The sequence below is a fragment of the Pelophylax lessonae genome (assembly GCF_965119305.1).
Source record: "Pelophylax lessonae genome assembly, chromosome: 11".
NCBI lineage: Eukaryota > Metazoa > Chordata > Amphibia > Anura > Ranidae > Pelophylax > Pelophylax lessonae.
In genome coordinates, this window is record NC_138778.1 from 123,079,076 (window position 1) to 123,101,119 (window position 22,044).

The 22,044-nt window shown below is 46.6% G+C and overlaps 2 protein-coding genes across 2 annotated transcripts in view; one reads left to right on the forward strand and one right to left on the reverse strand.

Annotated features, from left to right (window-relative positions):
• Window positions 1–11,219, forward strand: part of LOC309566913 (uncharacterized protein) — a gene marked incomplete at both ends in the record, with an annotated part of 40,348 nt that extends 29,129 nt beyond the window's left edge. The window contains 9 exons of the mRNA XM_082272251.1: window positions 570–736; window positions 2,400–2,528; window positions 6,891–7,025; window positions 7,112–7,235; window positions 8,069–8,166; window positions 8,257–8,463; window positions 8,583–8,724; window positions 10,060–10,397; window positions 11,034–11,219. Coding sequence (XP_082128377.1) covers window positions 570–736; window positions 2,400–2,528; window positions 6,891–7,025; window positions 7,112–7,235; window positions 8,069–8,166; window positions 8,257–8,463; window positions 8,583–8,724; window positions 10,060–10,397; window positions 11,034–11,219 — 1,526 coding nt within the window. The remainder of the gene's footprint in view (window positions 1–569; window positions 737–2,399; window positions 2,529–6,890; window positions 7,026–7,111; window positions 7,236–8,068; window positions 8,167–8,256; window positions 8,464–8,582; window positions 8,725–10,059; window positions 10,398–11,033) is intronic.
• LOC309567170 (uncharacterized protein) overlaps window positions 1–22,044 on the reverse strand; it is a 563,610-nt gene that overhangs the window by 417,354 nt on the left and 124,212 nt on the right. The gene's annotated exons all lie outside the window — the stretch shown is intronic.

A 22,044-nucleotide genomic window follows, 5' to 3' on the forward strand; every position in this document is an offset into this window, starting at 1 on the left:
TATTATTCACTTCACCTGTCAGTGGTCATGTAGCGGCAAAATTAGGTGAACGGAACCCAAATGGACTTCTTGGACTCAAGCTCTACTGGAAACAAGCTTTTATTCATTCATTTGCTAGCGAAAGTGTCTAAGCCCGACTAATGCCTGCTTGCTAAGACCACAAAATAGGAGTGTACATCACTTATATATCCATAGTTACGTCACAAGTGCATATACAAAAAAATAAACTTTTTCAGCTTAACAAGACATACTTTCACCTTCTGCATCTCTTTTCCTGTAAATTGCTATTTCAGACCTGCTGTTTTGTCTCACATGTCTGTATGCATTACTAAAAGAGGAATTTAGAGGGGACGAGAGTGAGGGGGCCAAAAGTGCACAGCATCGCTGGCTGGCTTCTGTAGTTCTACAAAGGTTATCAGAACAACCATCCGCCATGTTAGAAGGCTTTTCAGCTGATTTCACAGTCATAATGTTATGGCTGATCAGTGCACAGTACAGACACACAGCACAAGGCTGTGTTCACACTACCAGACGTTTCTCAGGGCTGCAGTTCCTCTGAGCTCCACAAGGTGGTGATCTCACTTCTACCCAGAAAGGAAGTCTCTATGGAATACAGACAGGAAGGAATGTCAGATACAGACAGGAAGTGATGTCAGATACAGACAGGAAGTTCCGGGTGAGAGGTGAGTTGGGAGGAAGTAGAGAGGAGATATTGCTGGAAGAAACAGCAGAGGAGGTAATAAGATCTTATTTTATATTTACACCCAGCAAGTAACCCCCCGTCATGTCCATCCTCTTCCTCCATAGTCACTGTGACGTCTTTTATCTCCAGCAGATGATGATACACACGCATATAGTGTGGAAACCTAGATTAACCCCTTCAACATTTCCCCACTTTGGGGGCTGGAACATTCTTTTCATTTTGGAGATAAATTCTAGTAATTTAAACTAACAGCACTGACAATAAATAGACAAGGCAATGACCAATCTGACTAGAGATGGGCTCTGGCGTGTTCAAGTTCGCAGCTGCACAGATCAGTAAATGTCTCACTGATTGTGATTATTTTATGTTTATTTATTTCAGGTACTTATATAGCGCTGTGAATTTACGCAGCGCTTTACATATACATTGTACATTCACATCAGTCCCTGCCCTCAAGGAGCTTACAATCTATGGTCCCTAACTCACATACATACACAGTAGGGCCAATTTTCTTATACAGGATCCAATTAACCTACCAGCATGTCTTTGGAGTGTGGGAGGAAACCGGAGTACCCGGAGGAAACCCACGCAGACACAGGGAGAACATGCAAACTCCAGGCAGGTAGTGTCATGGTTGGGATTCGAACTACGGGATTCGACGATTCCATAGAGACTTCCTTTCTGGGTAGAAGTGAGATCACCACCTTGTGAAGCTCAGAGGAACTGCAGCCCTGAGAAATGTCTGGTAGTGTGAACACAGCCTTGTGCTGTGTGTGTGTGTGTGTATATGTATGTATGTGATTAGCGGACTGCAGTGTCGGCTTCCTGGCGGGATCGGGGCACGTGCGAATTTGAACACGGCCAAGCTCATCTCTAATCCTGACCATACATGGCTTACAAAAGGCAATTATTACACTACACAGGCAGCAAATGGGCAATCATTACAAAATGCAGCTAACACAATGATGGAGTGCAGGGGTCAGGAGTATGGCACCCCTTATATTGCTGGTCAGGAGGAAGAAAACATTCCCCAGCCTGCCATGAAGAATATGTTCCATCATTGGTGTCAGAGGGAGGAAAATAGTGAGGGCTCTGAGGGAAGTATAGGAGCTGAGGGGATATGAGGGTTTAGTGAAGCTGGAAGACTTTAGGGGCCTCTGAAAGGATAATGTATCTGAAGGACTCTGAGAACCTTGAGGGGGTAGTCAGGCTTCAGGGCTCTGAGGAAATAGGGGGCTGGAGGGCTCAGGGGACTCTGAGGGACAGAGGAGGACTATGATTGTCCTCTCACCCCACCTGCACTTATTTTTTAGACCTTACAGAACTGGCAATCTTAACCATCTTATTGTCCCAGTGGTCATGTGATTTGTTCTGGAATATTATATAAGACGAAGAAGGGAATTCCATCATCCGTTGGTGAGCACTTGTTCTTAGAGGAGTTCTGTTTCAGCTGCAAACCAGCTCAGAAACCAAACAAATCCAACAGAGAAAAGGGAAATTCTGATCTGGCAGGCTAAGAGGGTCCAAGGTCCTCCAAGATGTAACAAACCTGAAACAGTCCAGATCAAATGTATTCCCATGGAGAAGGGAGGGGAGTTCTTAAATGTACAGCAACTCTCCTATTACCACCCTCACATCCACATCCTATTATTGTGACCAATGGCATCCAAATAATTCTTACTTTCATTTCCCAAAGTTATCCGTCTACAAGGAGACCTGTATAGATCAAATGATGGCACCAGTGACGATGGAGGAGAACCAGAGTCACATGACTGCGAAGATACTAAACCTCACCCTGGAGATCATTTACCTGCTGACCGGAGAGGTGAGGAGAAATTTGGGTAGTCACATGACATCACTCTTATCTCTATTAATAAAACGCAGACCTGACCAGAGAGGAGGATTCTGGGAGGTCACATGACGTCACTCTTATCTCTAATAATAAAACACCGACCTGACCGGAGAGGTGAGGAGGATTCTGGGAGGTCACATGACATCACTCTTATCTCTTTAAATATTATTATACAGGATTTATATAGCGCCAACAGTTTGCACAGCACTTTACAAAATGAGGGAAGACAATACAATTCAATACAGGAGGAATCAGACTCATTAGAGCTTACAATCTAGAAGGGAAGGTCAAGTGAAACAAAAGGCAATAACTGTGGGGGATGGGCTTATGGAGAAAATGGAAGTACAGTTGTTAGGTGTGGGTAAGATAGGCTTCTCTAAAGAGGAGGGTTTTCAGGGATCGTCTAAAAGCTAATAGAGTAGGAGATAATCGGACAGATTAGGGAAAGGAGTTCCATAGGATTGAAGGGACTCTGGAAAAGTCCTGGAGGCGAGTATGGGAGGAGGTTACGAGGGAGCTAGAGGGCAGGAGGTTGTAAGAGGAACGAAGAGAGCGATTCGGTTGGTGTTTTGAGACTAGGCTAGTGATGTAGCTGGGGGCTAAATTGTGGATGGCTTTGTAAGATGTTGTTAGTATTTTTAATTGAATTTGTTGGGTGAGCGGAAGCCAGTGGAGGGATTGACAGAGAGGAGTAGCGGACACTGAGTGATTGGTAAGGTGGATGAGTCTGGCAGCAGCATTCATGATGTACTGAAGGGGGGAGGAGCCTATGTAGAGGTAAGCCAATGAGAAGGGAGTTGCAGTAGTCAAGGCGCAAGAAGACCAGGGAGTGAACTAGAAGCTTTGTTATGTCAATGGTTAGAAAATAACGTATTTGTGAGATGTTGTGGAGGTTGAGGCGGCAAGATTTGGACAGTGATTGGATGTGGGGCTTGAAAGAAAGTTCAGAGTCCAGGACAACACCTAGAACCATGGCATGCTGGGGATGGGCTGATAGTTGTGCCATCGGTTATAACAGAGAGATCAGGGGAAGGGGCACGTTCTGGAGGAAAAATTATAAGTTCGGTTTTGGGTAGATTGAGTTTGAGGAAGTGGTGTGACATCCAGACTGATATATCTGCTAGTAAATTAGTGATACGTGAGGAGACTAAGGGAGTAAAACACAGACCTGACTAGAGAAATGAGGAGGATTCTGGGAGGTCACATGACATCAGTCTGAGGATTCTGGTGTAATGATTCGCGAACCTCAATCAGGCTCAAAATAGATTTCTGCTGCTGGATCTAATTAGATAATTAGAGTGCATGCATGAGGAGATCACACTGACACATGTTGCTCAGGTAAATGATACTTCCTTTTTATTTCTAATGTATAGTGCATTGAATAGTTAGTAGGTGGTGTCATATGTTAGTACGTCATAAGCATAATATTAGCATAATGCTGATTATTTGCAGCTTTCTGATTAGTCATGTCCATTATAAGGAAGTCCCCTTCGAGTTTATGAATGTTATCTTCTCTTGAAGGCTCTGTGCCAAAAGCGCCATCTTTCACATACATTCCATCTCAGTAGGGGGGGGGGGGGGTATCTAGTAACGGCCATTTTGAGTTAGGAAGACAGAAAAAAGATATGTACATGTACAGAGAAATGGACATTTTGCTTAATTCACAAGTGTTCCTTACATTCCTTCACAGTCCCCCCTAAAATGGCTATATTTCTTCTGTCCCTCATACTAAAGTGCCTACTCACCTGGCCCATACTCCTTCGGAACTTTTTCAAAGGCTGTACATAGAGAAGAGCAGTAACTAGTTCACTACCCCCCTCAATACAGCCTGGAGAGGACAGTCAGGTGCTATCTATCCCTACAACCCTATAGAACTGTGAAATTATGAACAGGGAGTAACTGTAGAGGGGTGAATGATTTATCCTCTTCCATCATAAGGCGGTCTTATTCTTCTTGGTGGAGAAATGTAGGTGTGCTATTGTCTACAGCTTTGCTCATTAGCTTTTTTACAAATGGTAGAATACAGCATACAATCAGGGCTAAAAGAACTAGGATTATTAGTACTGTTACTCCTACCTGGGCGAGCACCTTCTGACACCCACTCATCCAGCTAAAATATTGATCCCAAGGGTCTGTAATACCTGAGTTCTTCTTCAACTCAAACAAAAGATCTTCCAATTTCTTGATAGCTAGAGTAACCTTACCATTTGGACCAGTGTTGTCAGGAATGTATGTGCAACAGGTTCCCGTTTTTTCTACCATTTTACAGACACCTCCTTTCTCAGCTAACACCATGTCTAAGGCTATCCGGTTCTGGAATGTCATATAGGAAGTGGGGGCTAACTGGTCAGCTATTCCCTGGAGGGCATCCCTGGTGTAATTCACAAATCTCTGTTGGTTATAATATATGTAGTTAATCCAATCTACATTCTTGTTGACGGTTATTATGGGGAGCAAAGACTCAAAACCAGCTTTTACCTGATTCCTGGCTTTGAATTCATCTGGGACCCCCTATGGCATCTATGTACACATGAGGATCAAAGCTTCCAGAGGGAGCTTCTCCCTTCCTCCTGTGGTTGGGTGCAGGGTCAGTGTATTTATCAGGGGTATTATACTACAAAAATCAAAAGTAAACGTAACCACTTGTGTGCTGGATGAATTGTACCAAAATGTAGTGTCACCATTTGTCTTAGTGATGGCCGCCTGTTGAGTACATGTTTTGGTGATAATCACCTGCTGAGCTTTTATCAAACTTATAAGAAAAAAAGGATATACAGCACAATCATTGTGCTGCAGGCCGAATCTTGTCTTCAGGAGATTGGGCTTTCTTGCAGTGGGAGGTGTGTATCCAGGTGCTTTTCCCTTCTAGCTTGACTGATGTAGCTGTAGCCAGCAGCACATGGAATGGTCCTTCATATCGGGGATCAAGTGAATTTTTCCTCGTGAATTTTTCACTAACACCCAGTCTCCTGGCTGAAGACTGTGGGTTCCTGAGTCTGTCTCTGGATCTGGAATGGAGGAAAATACTCGAGAATGGATATTAGTTAATGCTTTAGACAAATATGTAACATAACAAGTTAACACATCAGACTGTAAGTGCAACTGCTGTGGGGAGTAACAGCCAAGTCTGGGGGCTAACCCAAACAAAATTTCATAGGGAGACAGGGCATGTTTCCCCAGGGGGGGGTGTCTGACACTGAACAGGGAAATAGGAAAACTGTCTGGTCAACTCATGTTAGTCTCTTTAACATCCTGTTCTTTAGAGTCCCATTCATCCTTTCTACCTTCCCACTACTTTGAGGGTTGTATGGGGTGTGTAAAGCCAACTGAACTCCCAGTGCTGCCCAAATCTCTTTTGTTACGGTTGCTGTGAACGCTGGGCCCGGATCGCTCTCTATCACCTCTGGGACCCCAAATCTACATACTATCTCACTAAGTAGTTTCTTAGCCGTGGTTTTAGCTGCCATGTTTGGACGTACGTTGCAAATATCCGTGTTTTTCAAGGGCAGACAGCTCATTTGAATCCCAGGAGCAGGCAGCTCACCTCAGGACATACAAATGCAACCTTCTTTCAGCCTAATCACCCAGGGTGGCAGACACTGAACAAACAATATACAGCCAGCAGAAATCTTACAGCAGGTTAATAAAAAAAAAACAGCCCCAGGTGAGGAATAAAAGATTACCTGCCTCTAAAAATGTCCTCCGATAAGCTGTCAAGGTCAGTGATAAGACAGAAGCATACAGTGGTAAGGGAAAAGTACCCACCATACTCTCAGGGGTGCGCAAGTCTCTCTTGGTCTGTCTAGTCGGACGAACCTGGAGCCCCATGTTGGGTGCCAAATTGTAATGATTCGCGAACCTCAATCAGGCTCAAAATAGATTTCTGCTGCTGGATCTAATTAGATAATTAGAGTGCATGCACACGGAGATCACACTGACACACGTTGTTCAGGTAAATTATACTTCCTGTTTATTTCTAATGTACAGTGCGTTAAATAGTTAGTAGGTGGTGTCATATGTTAGTATGTCATAAGCATAATATTGGCATAATACTGATTATTTGCAGCTTTCTGATTAGTCATGTCCATTATAAGGAAGTCCCCTTCGAGTTTATGAATGTTATCTTCTCTTGAAGGCTCCGTGCCAAAAGCGCCATCTTTCACATACATTCCATTCTCGGTAGAGGGGGTATCTAGTAACGGACAGAAAAAAGATATGTACATGTACAGAGAAACCGACATAGAAAAATAGACATTTCGCTTAATTCACAAGTGTTCCTTACATTCCTTCACACTGGGATGCTAACATGATATTCCTATTGGTTCCTCAATACAGAGATTTCCTCTTCTGAAGTCAGGTGATCATATGACCATCACAGTGCCTCCATGTGACTTCCTAAAACCTGAGAGACACAACATGCAGAAGATTCAAGAAGTCACCAAGAAGATGATGGAGCTGCTGACAGGAGAGGTGAGCGGTGCTGGGAATTCTGGGACGTTATCCAGTAACAGAAAAGGGATGTGTCTGGATGGTGACTGTATCATTGTGTGTGTCAGGTTCCTATAAGGTGTCAGGATGTCACTGTCTATTTCTCCATGGAGGAGTGGGAGTATTTAGAAGGACACAAGGATCTCTACAAGGATGTCATGATGGACAATCAGCCACCCCTCACATCACTGGGTAAGAGGAGACTTTATTGTGACGGAAGAGAGCAGTACGGAGTAGGGCTGCATGATATTGGGGGGAAAAAAGTATATTGCGATATTTCGTTTTTAACTATATATATCGCGATATTTCTCCCAGACAGTCTCCGGAGGAGGGATCAGTTAGCAGAGCTCAGCTTTCTGCCAGGGGATCCACCACACTCGTAGAACTTCTCCCGCCCGAGCCTTGTGTCAGAGCCGGAGTGTACAGGAAGCGGGCTGAGTGAAGTGTCGGTAGCAGCCTTCGTCCCGCAGTGCTCCTCCGCCATGCTCCGGACGTCTCTCCCCTCTCTCCTGCTGCAAACACTGTAGCCTCTCCGCCGCCATGCAATCCGCCCCGCACTCCAGCCCTCCCAGCTCTGCCTCTTAGTCAACAGCCGACCACTACTCCGTCTATTGTCTCTCCATTGAATCTATTTACAAAACATTACAGCCTGATCCCGCCCCCGATGCAGCCAGGAGAGACAATGGGCGGAGCAGGGCGGAGTAATGGTCGGCTGGATACTAGAGGCAGAGCTGGGAGGGAAGTGTGGGACGGATGTAATCACTGGGAGTCCTCCTCCTCCCCCCGAGTCCTGACTTCTCCCTGCCTCCCTGCCTAATGCCTGAATATTGTGTCTTCGGCGATATGAATATCGCCCGTGCCTGCAGAACGATAATCGATATCACATCGACTATCGTTCAGCCCTAGTACGGAGGGTCCACCTAGATCCCCCATCATCTGATAAACACATAGAAACCATGCAAATTTGGAAAAAAAAAAAAAAAGAAACAATGCATTCAGTCAGTGTGTGTGTGTGTTTCCTACAGATGGATCCAGTAATAGGAACCCACCAGAGAGATGTCCCCGTCCTCTGTATTCCCGGGATTCCACACAGGAAGATTGCACCATCCCTCACCATCATCAGGTAGATGAGGAACAATCACTCATAGTATTATTAGGATCTGTACATTATCTGCATTGTTACCATTGATGTCATTTCTTATTATATATTCAGAGTGGAAACCTCAGGGATGATAATATTGTTGTTAAAGAGGAGTATAAAGAGGAGGATGAGGGGTATGGAATGATGGAGGAGTTTTCAGAAGGACACAAGGATATGATGGAGCCACCTAATACCAGAAACCCACCAGAGAGATATCCCTGTCCTCTGTATTCCCGGGATTCCACACAGGAAGATCCTACGATCACTCGCCATTACAAGGTTGGTGGGACGGAGCATCTAGAACATGGACTCATTGAAGTGATTTTTTTTAAATGTGATGTCACAATATTGAAGCTTATGTTTTACCGATGACCTCTTCTATTATTTTCTTGATTTAGAGTGGAGATCCAATCGATATAGAATTTGAGGTTAAAGCAGAAGAAGAAGACACGTATATGAGGGATGATCAGCAGTCTATGGAGGAGGATGGAATAAGTGGGACATTTATAGAGGAGGACACTCCTACAGAGATCAGCACAGGTGGGTCATTAACACTAAATACATTCCTCCAACCATACTGCTCACTGATTGGCCTAGAGTAGGGTGGGGACTGTGTGATATCAACCTGTAATACCCTGGTCACTTTCCTGAGCTGTTTTCCCCGTCCTGTATTCCTGTTTTTATCTCGGATAATCTTCCTTCTCTGTGCTTCAGACACAATATATGCATCTAGATTTATGGAGATTCTGGGGTTCAGCTGCCAGCAAAATGTTCATTTTCACCAGAGGAGTTACTAGATTTTGGCACCTGGGGTCAGGGTCGGGACAAGGGGTGGGCAGGCACTGTGGTATCATGTGAGGTGGGGGGGCACCGCAACAAAATTTAGGTGGGAAGGGATCTGTGATGGGAGGAGGAATTTAAGGAGCAGCAGGGGCTAAGAATTGTTATAGGAAGGGAAATTTGGGTGTGTGCTAGAAGTGGTGACTCCTGGGTGATTTGTGTTGGGAGGGGGTGGGAGAAGGGAATTTGTGCTAGGAGGGTCAATTTTGGGGGACTTGTACTAGAATAGGTGATATGGTAAAAGGGGTGAATCTGTACTAGGGGGGAGAATTCTTTTTTTGGAGGGGGCGGGATTTGTGCTAGTAGGGATGGGCGGGGTAATCATGCAGATTAGTACCCAATGTTTTATTTTTTTTTGGGGGGGGGGGGGGATTTTTGCTGACACATAATGCTCATACATATTGGGGGGGGGGGGGCGCAGCTTGGCATGTTCTCCCTGGCTATAGGTGATCTTTTACCGGCACTGCCTGGGATATGTGCTTTAGATTTCCTTCCCCGTGCCCAGGTCTAGTAAGCTCTCTGATAGGACAATTCTCCCGGGGTTACTTACTCTGCTGTTCACTGGCTGTGCCTGACTTATGAGTCCTGACCCTTACACTGTATAATTTATATTGTATATTACATACTCCTCCTGACCCCTACACTATATACTCTATATTGTACATTACATACTCCTGACCCCTGCACTATATACTCGATATTGTACAATACATACTCCTGACCCCCACACTATATATTCTGTTGTACATTACATACTCCTGACCCCGGCACTATATACTCTATGTTGTACATTACATAGTCCTGACCCCTGCACTATATAATTTATGTTGTACATTCCATACTCCTGACCCCTGCACTACATACTCTATGTTGTACTTTACATACTCCTGACCCCTACATTATATACTGTATGTTGTACATTACATACTCCCGGGGGGGGGCGTGGCTGAATCGTTCATGTAGGCAGACGTGTCTCGCATTGGCTTCCGACATCCTGCCAGCTATTATCCTGTTTCTAGACTCGTTCACCCGCAGCAATTGCTGGGTCACTTTGCACGCGTGTCTGCCTCACTCCTAAGACGGTTCTCAAACACCGGAACGAGTCCGCGGCCATGACAAAGAAGAAAGAGGACGGGACACACGCGGCAAAGCAGGCCCATTATCGTGCCGCGCCGCTGCCTCAGAGAGAGGTGAAGGACAAGCAGCCCACAGCACTCTCTAAACTGGAGAAATTCGCGCACGATCCCGCCAAACACAAGCCACTCTCTAAACCTGTGGCATCCTCGCCCAGTCTGAAAGCAGGCAGCTCACCTCCACCGGCAACCCCACCACCCCTGCAAGAAGACATGGACTCGATATCGCCGGAGGCCGCAGTGAGTACACAGGCGAGGCTGCTGGAGGGGGATAGGGCCCCAGGTGAGCCATTGAGCCTGATGAGCCTACGCTGCAGGATGTTTTGAATGCGGTACATACTTAGGGCACCTCTATAACTGAATTATCCGCAAAAGTTAAGAGCATGAAGAAAAGGCCTCCTGCACATCGGGCAGGACATGCAAAAGATCAGGGAGCGGGCCACAGTGTTAGAGGGTAGGGTGAGCACAGTGGAGGATGATTTACCCCCCCTCATTCAAGATGTAAGGATGAACTCTGCTGGGGTCTCTGAGGCCATGGCCAGGTTAGAAGACATGGAGAACCGGCTGCGCCACAGTAATTTGCGTCTGGTGGTCATCCCAGAGAAATCAGAGGGCCAAACCCCGATGGAATTTATTGAGCAATGGCTGCTTTCTACTTTTGGGAAAGACAATCTCTCCCCCTTCTTTTCTGTGGAGCGGGCACACAGGGTGCCTTTCAGGGCTCCGCCACCAAGGGGCCCTGATCGTCCATTTTTATTGAAATTGCTGCATTATAAGGACAGGGACATTATATTGCGGCTTGCTAGGCAACAGCCCCGAAAGGAGATACAGGGTGCTAAGGTGTCTATTTACCCTAATTTTTCGGCTGCTTCCCAGAAACAGAGAGCCAGGTTTACAGAAATCAAGAAACGTCTGCACCCTAACCCGTTAGTGTATTCCATGATGTACCCGGCAAAGCTGAGAGTGGTGGCAAATGGAGCCGTCCATTTCTTTGAGAATCCTGCCATGGCGGCTACCTGGCTGGACCGCCAGGAACGACAATTGAGGGCAGCTGCGGAGTGATAGTCCTTGTTCACTTGTTCTGCTGTACTGTACGAATAGTTTTGTGTTTTACTTGCTACCCAACTTCCTGGAACCCTTTATAGGGGTATCTACTATACCAGGGATTGCTCGAGTTTGGGTCCTCTTTTCATAACCCCCCCTTTTTTGGGATTACTAACTGTTCCCCGCGGGGCATGGATGGATATTACCTTGTTGGCTGTCCGACCTATCAATTTTAATATATGGCACAGTAGGGAATTTTGAGGGGCCACAGCTTGGGCCCCAAACATGTCCAGGGGCTCAAGCTGTGGGAGCCTGGACTCTTTCGGGGCCCGAGCTGTGGCCCTTCAAATTCCCAACCGAGCCATAGCTTAAATAGCTGGCCAATCTACCATAAATTTAGGGCCTGTGGTACCCGAACCATGGGAGTTACGGGCACCAAACTTGGAACAGGGATATTAGATGACCTCAGGGGCCACACACATTTTTTGTGGCTGATGCCTAATTTTTAAGAGGACTTACATGGGGTCCAATGTACCCGAATACTGTGGAACATAGGTGTTGCACAATTCCCAGCTGTTTTGCTGGATATGGGTCCCCCTGGGTTACCGCTAGCAACGACGACACATTTAAGCATGTTCTCCAAGTGTGAGCACTGAGACAAGAAACAGTCCAGTATCTTTGGGTATTTGATTTATTTAGGAACTTGGATGGGAGAAGGGATGAGTGGGATACTCCTTTAACTCAACTATGCACAATCTGGCAGAGACACTTGAGAAATGCTGGTTAATGCTGGCTTGACGCTGACTGAATGCTCGCCAACGCTGATTTGACGCTGGTTAATGCTGAACTATTTCTCTAACTGGTTTGCGACTAAAGAAGTCCTCTTTTAGCTCCCTTGGGCACTCCTTCCTGAGGTAGCTACTTGTACACTTTGCTGCACTGCTGAATGCTTCAGGGCCCACACTGGCGCCCCCTTACTCCCTTATCTTCGGGGCTTAACACTTGGCACCCCCTTTCTGTGCTACAACCACCGGTTAGCTGGCTCTCGGATCCGTTTGACCTTCTGGAGTGGCCCCCTATCCTAGCCAGACCCCTGGGCAGATTTCGAGTACTCACATCACTGTTTTTCCTGGAAACCCTCTGCCCAGCAGCTCCACTCGGTCAGCGACACTCTGGATCCTTCTCTGCAGTCCAGCTCAACCTCCGGTCCCTCAGTCCCACTGCCCAGGACCTCTCAACTTGCTCTGACAGGAGGAGAGACAGTCTTCACCCTCCTCCTGGGACTCTGCTTCCCACCAAAGACACTCTGTCACATGCTCCCGCCAGGTTTATACCCAATCCCAGGGTGCATTGCGGCAAACTCCATCCACTGAGACAGCTATAAAACCTGGTGTGCCATTGGCCAGGTTTACTCCACTGTCCAACAAGAGCACTCATTGGATACAGTGCGGAGACTCCCCAGACTCAACAGATCACACCTGGAAACACATGACAGCCTAACTTACTGATCAGGCCCCCCCCCCCCCCCCATTAAGCAGACAGGGCCACATATATGCTTTTCCCTAGCACCTACCTAGGAGGGTGCTACATCGGTAACAGTGGTACATCGGTACCATTGGATAGCTAAGAATATGGAGATTAATATGGTACCCAGCAGTCCCTGTTCCACGGTACTGCCCGAGGGCCACACTCCCAAGAGGCCCCTGAAAAAGTTGACCAGAAAATGTCAAGCTAGCTACTCCAACATTTTAAGAGTGGTAAAGGAAGATCTCCCCTACCTCTGTGCCAAATATGGGCCCCTGGACTTGTTTGGTGCCCGAGCTGGGGCCCTGCAACTGTGCACACTTGAAGATCGCCAAACATCACAGCACCAAGCTGGCTGAAACAGAGGGCTTCGTGGTACCTGAACCCTGGAGGGTAGGGGCCTCAATATTGGCTCAGAGATACTATAGGATCCCTAGGGGCCACATGCATTTTTCGGAGCCGATGCTGATGTAGCACCCTCCTAGATACTGTAGGTGCTAGGAAAAGCATAGTTTTTGCTCTGCCTGCATACCAGGAGAGTCTGATCGATAGTTAGGCCTGTTACATGTGTCCATGTGTGATTCACATAGTCTGAGGGAGTGTCCCTACTGTATCCAATAGGGGAGCCTGTTGGACAGTGGAGGAAACCCAGCCAGTGACACAGGCTTTTGTAGCTGTCCCAGTGGGTGGGCACAACAGTGGTGCATCTTGGGATGGTGCATCTTTTATGTGATAAAAGCCAAGGTAACATGTGACAGGGGGTCTTTGGGCGGGAAGCCAGGTCCCAGGAGGAGGGTGATGGCTGTCTCTCCTCCTGTCAGCGTGGAAAGTGGTCACAGACAGTCGGCCTAGTGGACCGGAGGTGTGGTGCTGAGCCAGGAGGTCCAGAGGATACTGATTGTGGAGCAAGTGGCAGAGCTACCTGAGGAATAACAGTGTCTGTGAGAGCCGGGAAGCTTGCCGGGGGTCTGCCCAGGAAGGGGACCACTCCGGTTAGAGTCAGTGGACAGGAGCTAGCACACGAGCAAGTAAGAAAGGGAGTGCCAAGTTAGACCCTGGAGAGTAACCTAAAACAGAGTTCACTTTATTTATCTTCACTTCAGTGGCAAGGTGAAGTTGTCCTCAGGATTGTGCATAGTTCCTAAGTTGGAGTATCCCACTCATCCCTTCTCCTATCCCAGTTCCAAATATAACACAAAAAAAACAAATCCCCTGGACTGTTCAATGACTGAGCCAAGGACTTATAGTGATAAGTTTAACAGACTGTTGCTATGGGTAACCCAGGGGAATCCAATCTCATCAGCTCCCTAGGGGCAGTGCTACACTTAATTTCAGGGCCCTGCATAGGGGTAGATTTGGCTACTGGAATACAGTAACCGCAGAGCCCCGCTCTGCAGGTACAGTTGAATAGCTAAGAGTCCAGGCATTTCTGCTGTACACAGCACTCCCTGCTCCACGGTACGGGCCAAGGGCCACAAACTCTCAGGTGGCCCTGGAAATAGTTGACCAGGAAATTTTGGGCTAGCAACTCCAAAATGTTTGGTAAAGGAAGACCTCCCCTATCTCTGTGCCAAATGTGGGACTCCGGACTCTCATTCAGGGCCCGAGCTGTGGCCCCTCAAAGTTCCCTACCGTGACTGCATGTATAGTAATATGATGGGCCCCCCACTCCTCTAACCGCTCATTCTGCCCCCACTGACAGATACCCCATCTTCATGCTACAGCCGCTGTGAAATCCCCAGGGATAAGCACTGACCATACGGCATGCAAGGGATGTGTGTCCCCATCACGCAGCCTGTGTCTCCCCAATCACGCAGCCTGTGTCCCCCATCACGCAGCCTGTGTCCCCTGTCCCTGCCAACATGCAGTCTGTGTCACCCATCATGCAGCCTGTGTCCCCCGTCATGCAGCCTGTGTCCCCATCATGAAGCCTGTGTCCCCCGTCAAGAGAGCAGCCATTCCTCTCAGTTATATCAATAGAGGGCTGTTCTCCTGATCAAATATTAATATATATATATTTTTTTTAAATCTTCTATTTATATGAGAAAAAAAACGATATATATATACACACACACATACAGTATCTCACAAAAGTGAGTACACCCCTCACATTTTTGTAAATATTTTATTCTATCTTTTCATGTGACAACACTGAAGAAATGACACTTTGTTACAATGTAAAGTAGTGAGTGTACAGCTTGTATAACAGTGTAAATTTGCTGTCCCCTCAAAATAACTCAACACACAGCCATTGTTTGTCTAAACCGCTGGCAACAAAAGTGAGTACACCCCTAAGTGACAATGTCCAAATTGGGCCCAATTAGCCATTTTACCTCCTCTGTGTTATGTGACTCGGTAGTGTTACAAGGTCTCAGGTGTGAATGGGGAGCAGGTGTGTTAAATTTAGTGTTATCTCTCTCACTCTCTCATACTGGTCACTGGAAGTTCAACATGGCACCTCATGGTAAAGAACTCTCTGAGGATCTGAAAAAAAGAATTGTTGCTCTACATAAAGATGGCCTAGGCCAGTGATGGCGAACCTTGGCACCCCAGATGTTTTGGAACTACATTTCCCATGATGCTCATGCACTCTGCGGTGTAGTTGAGCATCATGGGAAATGTAGTTCCAAAACATCTGGGGTGCCAAGGTTCGCCATCACTGGCCTAGGCTATAAGAAGATTGCTAAGCATGGTGGCCAAGACCATACAGCGGTTTAACATAACAGGTTCCACTCAGAACAGGCCTCGCCATGGTCGACCAAAGGGGTTGAGTGCACGTGCTCAGTGTCATATCCAGAGGTAGTCTTTGGGAAATACCCAAATGGGCATTTTCTCAAGATGTGTTAAAGCAAAATGAATGTGCCTGTTATGTTTCTGATACCACAGTCACTTAAAACACCTCCAGTGTGTTCTGATTTTTAGGACACTGGCTGTTTAACAATGGAAATACTTAACATGTTTTTAGTGACTGTGGTGTTGAAACATGACCGGACGAAGGATTTTGAGCTGTTTGGGCATTCAAAGTGTTTCTTTAATATGCCAAGAAAAAAGCACTAAGCAGTTTTGTTAATGTTGAAAATAAAACAAAACCTTTCCTGACCACTGACTTTTAACTCATTTAAAGGTGAAAATTGGTGTAGATCAGTATTGTGACTTGACCAAAATAAATGACTTGATTTGACTTGCTTGACTTCTAGCAGGGACTCGACTTGACTTGCTTGCTTTTCACCACAGTAACTTGGGACTTGCTTGAGACTTGAAGGTTAAAACTTGAGACTTGCTTGTTACTTGCACATGTGTGACTTATGCCCCATACACACGTGCAGATTATCTGAAGACTTTTGTCTGCAGACTTACCAAAACCATATAATATGAGGTCAAACCTAAACACTTTCAATTTGTATGCAATCCGGCAGGCCCTTGCACTACATAGAAAAGGTAAATCTAAAGACAAAAGTCTTCAGATAATCTGCACGTGTGTATGGGGCATTACTCCCATGTCTGGCAAACAGTTTGCTGAAGACAAGCAGACTAAGGACATGGATTACTTGAACCATGTCCTGTGGTCTGATGAGACCAAGAGAAACTAATTTGGTTCAGATGGTGTCAAGCGTGTGTGGCGGCGACCAGGCGAGGAGTACAAAGACAATGTGTCTTGCCTACAGTCAAGCATGGTGGTGGGAGTGTCCTGGTCTGGGGCTGCACTGGGGAGCTACAGTTCTTCGAGGGAACCATGAATGCCAACATGTGCTGTGACATGCTGAAGCAGAGCATGATCCCCTCCCTTCAGAGACTGGGCCGCAGGGCAGTATTCCAACATAACGACCCCAAACACACCTCCAAGACGACCACTGCCTTGCAAAAGTTAGCACGGCCGCACCTCCGTTCCGCCTCTTCTAAGTCAGCTCTGCATGTGCCTCCGTTCTGCCTCCTCTCATCTCTCCCAATCCTCCCCGCCCCCCCACTGTAATGACTCAATGACACGGCGGCAACTCCGTCCCACCTCAGCCCCGCCTCCTCTCAGTCAGCTGTCCGCTATGTCTTATAATTTTTCCCGACCTCGAAAATGTCCTGTGCGCATGCATGGTGACTCGCATCCGCTGTTTCATAACGCGGCCTAACCGGAAGTGACGAGGTCTGGAATTTTCATGGGTCCGACAAAATTTTACAACACCGGCACTTGAGCAATGCGGACTAAACAAGCTTCACAATGTGATCCTTCACTCAGATACCCCTTCCCTGGGATGGCCGAGATGGGGCGTCCCTGCGCAGGCTCCACCCATTTTTTCTATTCCCCCCATGTATACCGTGGAGGAAGAGGAAGGAGGAGAGGAGTGAAATTATTTGCCACTTATTGTCTACAGATTTGGGTGAAGCAATTTCTTTTAATTTTTTTGGCGCTGCATTTTATTTGATTTTTTATTTGTTTATGTGTTTAGTGAAAGACACTTTCTTAATGTAAGCTGCCATTGGGTGAATGTTTCTGTGAATATTTATACACCATTGTTTACACTACATGATTGCACCAATTTATTATTTATTTTAATGTCACATTTTATATCTGATGATTTGATTGGAGGACAGACTTTTACATGTTGATAATAATGTGATAACATCCTCAAACTTTGGGACCTTAACCACTTAAGCCCCGGAAGATTTTACCCCCTTCCTGACCAGGGGGTTTTTTGCGATTTTTTTTTTACTGCGTGACTTTGACGGACAATTGCGCGGTCGTGCAATGCTGTACCTAAACGAATTTCACGTCCTTTTTTCCCACAAACAGAGCTTTCTTTTGGTGGTATTTGATCACCTGTGCGATTTTTTGATCATGAGCTATAAACAAAAAAAGAGCGTAATTTTTGCAAAAATAACAATATTTTTCACTTTTTTTTATATGAAATTCCCCCCAAAAAAAATGTAAAAATCAAAATTTTTTAACATTTTCGGCCAAATTGTTTTATGCTACTTATGTTTGGTAAAAAAAATCGCAAAAAGCGTATTTTGATTGGTTTGCGCAAAAGTTATCGCGTTTACTAACAAAGGGAAAGATTTTTGTCATTTTTGGTGTTTTTTTTTTTTTAACGAGTAATGGCGGCGATCTGTGATTTTTTTTTTTTTTTTTTGCGGTACTGCGACATTGCGGCGGACAGATCGGACCCTTGACTGACATTTTTGACACTTTTGGGGGTACCAGTGACATTACTGCAGTAATCAGTGCTATATATATGCACTGTTACTGCAAAAATGACACTGGCAGGGAAGGGGTTAACTGTATTGGACAGGGAGGGGTTAAGTGTGTCCTAGGGGCGTGATTCTAACTGTAGGGGGACAGGTCTCCTAGTGTAAAAACAAAGATCAACGGTTCTACATAGTAGAACCGTCTGATCTTCATTTTTACACAGGGGAGAATGACAGGCGCCTTGTTTACATAAGCCGCTCTGTCTTTCTCCCGCTGTACCGGCGATCGTAGTGTGACCGGCGGACATCGGGTCCGCCGGTCACACACCCGCACTCTGTGAATGAGCCGAGGCGGGCGCGCGCTCGCCCGCTATTGGCTCTAAAAGGAGTGACAGGCGAGCGACGTAGATCTACGTCACTCTGCCTGGCCGGGGCTGACTGCCGCAGTAAATATACTGTGAGCAGTCGGCAACCGGTTAAACAGAAAGTTATAATGAGGGAGGAGTCAGTAACCCAATGATGATGGTCTTCAGGATGAGTCCAGTCTTCATCTTGGTTGTTTTCCCCCCCCATCCTTGTGTTGGGAAGATGGTAATAAGTGATAGAGGAGGAGGGGACACTCATCCTATAATCCCCTCATCAATGTCACTCCTATAAAAGACAGTTCTCGATGTTTCCTCACTCTCTGACTAAGATCCATGAATAAAGAAATTAACTGGTTTATCAGAGGACCCATTTACTAGTTACCTTGAGGGGGGAATTGTAAGATCCTCAGAGACAAAGCTGTCTGATGTGGGTGGAGTCCTGGTTCTGCCTTATGTGGGCGGAGTCCTGGTTTAGGGAAACCAATCTGCTGATGTCTAGTAATAATCTTTGTATTTCTATTTTGGTAGATGGACGGGAGCTGAGGAAAACCTCAGAGGATTGTCTCACTTTGTCTCCAGACTGTAAAGTAGAAGATGAGGACATCACACAGTATAGTCCAGAAGAAAACCCGGCTACCTCAAATGTCCATCCGGCACCACACAGTGTAGATGGACCATCGTATTCCTCTTATCCTGAGGAACCTCAGACTGTGAGGGACGGTACCGGACCATCGTATTCCTCTTATCCTGAGGAACCTCAGACAGTGAGGGACAGTGCCGGACCATCGTATTCCTCTTATCCTGAGGAACCTCAGACTGTGAGGGACAGTGCCGGACCATCGTATTCCTCTTATCCTGAGGAACCTCAGACTGTGAGGGACGGTCCCGGACCATCGTATTCCTCTTATCCTGAGGAACCTCAGACAGTGAGGGACTGTGCCGGACCATCGTATTCCTCTTATCCTGAGGAACCTCAGACTGTGAGGGACAGTGCCGAGCCATCGTATTCCTCTTATCCTGTGGAACCTCAGACTGTGAGGGACAGTGCTGTCCTTCCAACAGATAAGAGGTTTTCCTGTACTGAGTGTGGGAAGTGTTTCCATTTTAAATCCCAGCTTAATGTGCATAAAATATCTCACACCGGTGAGAAGCCGTATTCCTGTCTTGAGTGTGGGAAATGTTTTTCAGTGAAGTCCTCTCTTTCCATGCATCAGAGATTGCACACTGGTGAGAATCTGTATTCCTGTCCTGATTGCGGGAAATGTTTTTTAAAGAAGTCCACTCTTTCCACACATCAGAGATCGCACACTGGTGAGAAGCCATTTTCCTGTCCTGAGTGTGGGAAATGTTTTTCATTGAAGTCTGATCTTTACAAACATCAGAAATTGCACACTGGAGAGAAGCCATATGCCTGTCCTAAATGCGGGAAATGTTTTTCACGGAAGTCCAATCTTTCCATGCATCAGAGATTGCACACTGGTGATAAGCCGTATTTCTGTTCTGAGTGCGGGAAATGTTTTTCAAAGAAGTCCAATCTTTCCGCGCATCAGAGATCGCACACTGGTGAGAAACCGTATTCCTGTCCTGAGTGCAGGAAATGTTTTTCAGTGAAGTCCTCTCTTTCCATGCATCAGAGATTGCACACTGGTGAGAATTCGTATTCCTGTCCTGAGTGCGGGAAATGTTTTTCAGTGAAGTCCTCTCTTTCCATGCATCAGAGATCGCACACTGGTGAGAATCTGTATTCCTGTCCTGAGTGCGGGAAATGTTTTTTATATAAGTCCACTCTTTCCACACATCAGAGATCGCACACTGGTGAGAAGCCATTTTCCTGTCCTGAGTGCGGGAAATGTTTTTCAGAGAAGTCCTCTCTTTCCATGCATCAGAGATTGCACACTGGTGAGAAGCCGTATTCCTGTCCTGAGTGCGGGAAATGTTTTTTAAAGAAGTCCACTCTTTCCATGCATCAGAGATCGCACACTGGTGAGAAGCCGTATTCCTGTCCTGAGTGCGGGAAATGTTTTTCAGATAAGTCCAATCTTTCCACACATCAGAGATCGCACACTGGTGAGAAGCCATTTTCCTGTCCTGAGTGCGGGAAATGTTTTTCAGAGAAGTCCTCTCTTTCCATGCATCAGAGATTGCACACTGGTGAGAAGCCGTATTCCTGTCCTGAGTGCGGGAAATGTTTTTTAAAGAAGTCCACTCTTTCCATGCATCAGAGATCTCATACGGGTGAGAAGCCATATTCCTGTCCTGAGTGCGGGAAATGTTTTACTCAGAAGTCCACTCTTTACAGACATCAGAGATCTCACACGGGGGAGAAACCACTTTCCTGTCCTGAGTGAGGGAATTGTTCCTCACAGAAGTCCTGTCTTCCTGTACATCAGGGGTCCCACACAACCCTCGAGGTGTATTAGTGCACTGAGTGCGGGAAATGTCTTTTATATGAATGTTGCTGGACATGTGGGGAAGAAGCACACCCTGATATACTCCTCAGATATACTCCATGGCTGATCTTCAACATGTCAGAAACACTTCATAAGGAGATCAGAGATCACCAAATACATGGATGAAGTGTTGTACCATGTTGGCCATTGATAGCAGGAGAAAAATAAAAATGGAGTCATTACCTTTCATTGGCTGAGTACATTTTGTGCGGGAAGATTTCACAAACACTTACAGATCTGGTTGTTAAAAATGTGTTCATGAAATGTGACCCGCATTCCCCCAGTCATGGTGAATTGGGATTTCCTATAGTGGTCGGTTCCATCTAGTGGCCATAATGTGCTTTCCTGACAGATGTCTATGGCAGCATACGTTTGGGTAGCCCCGCCCTCGTTCCTCCCCCATAAGACCCCTCCCCCAATAAATGCTCAGGATAAGCCAAAGGCTGCATTCCTTTTTTGTCCTCCTCACTTATAGGACCATTTTTGTATGAAGTTTTCCTACCTATTGGAAGTATTGGTGGGCGGGTCTGGTGCTGGGCAGCTGTGCGGATATCAGGAGCTTCCCTTGCACCTTGTCTGTTTATCATGGATTTATTTCTTACTGCGACAGGTCGTTGTGCCGCTGCAGCCTAAGCCCTCTATGTTGTGGCTGTTCTATGGAGGTTATAGCTGGGGGGGGGACGTCTTCCTTACTGATACTGTTCCTGGATTGTCAGCCCTTCTGCAGGCCTCATAAAGCTGGTGTATGGTAAGCTGACTAATGGACACTTTCTATTAAGCCTCTCCAGATCTGCATGTATTATGCACAACGTAGACTGGACACACCGTAGGGGGCACACTGACCGCCAGCATACAGGGGGAAAACTGACCGCCAGCATACAGGGTACACTGACCTCCAGCATACAGGGTAACACTGACCTCCAGTATACAGGGGGCACACTGACCGCCAGCATACAGGGGGAAAACTGACCGCATCCATACAGGGGTACACTGACCGCCAGTATACAGGGGGCACCCTGTCCACCAGCATACAGGGGCACACTGACCGCCAGTATACAGGGGGCACCCTGTCCACCAGCATACAGGGGGCACACTGTCCACCAGCATACAGGGGGCACACTGACCTCTAGCATACAGGGGTACACTGACCGCCAGCATACAGAGGGTACACTGACCGCCAGCATACAGGGGGCACACTGACCTCCAGCATACAGGGGGCACACTGACCGCCAGCATACAGGGGGCACACTGTCCGCCAGCATACAGGGGGCACACTGTCCGCCAGCATACAGAAGGCACACTGACTGCCAGCATACAGAGGGCACA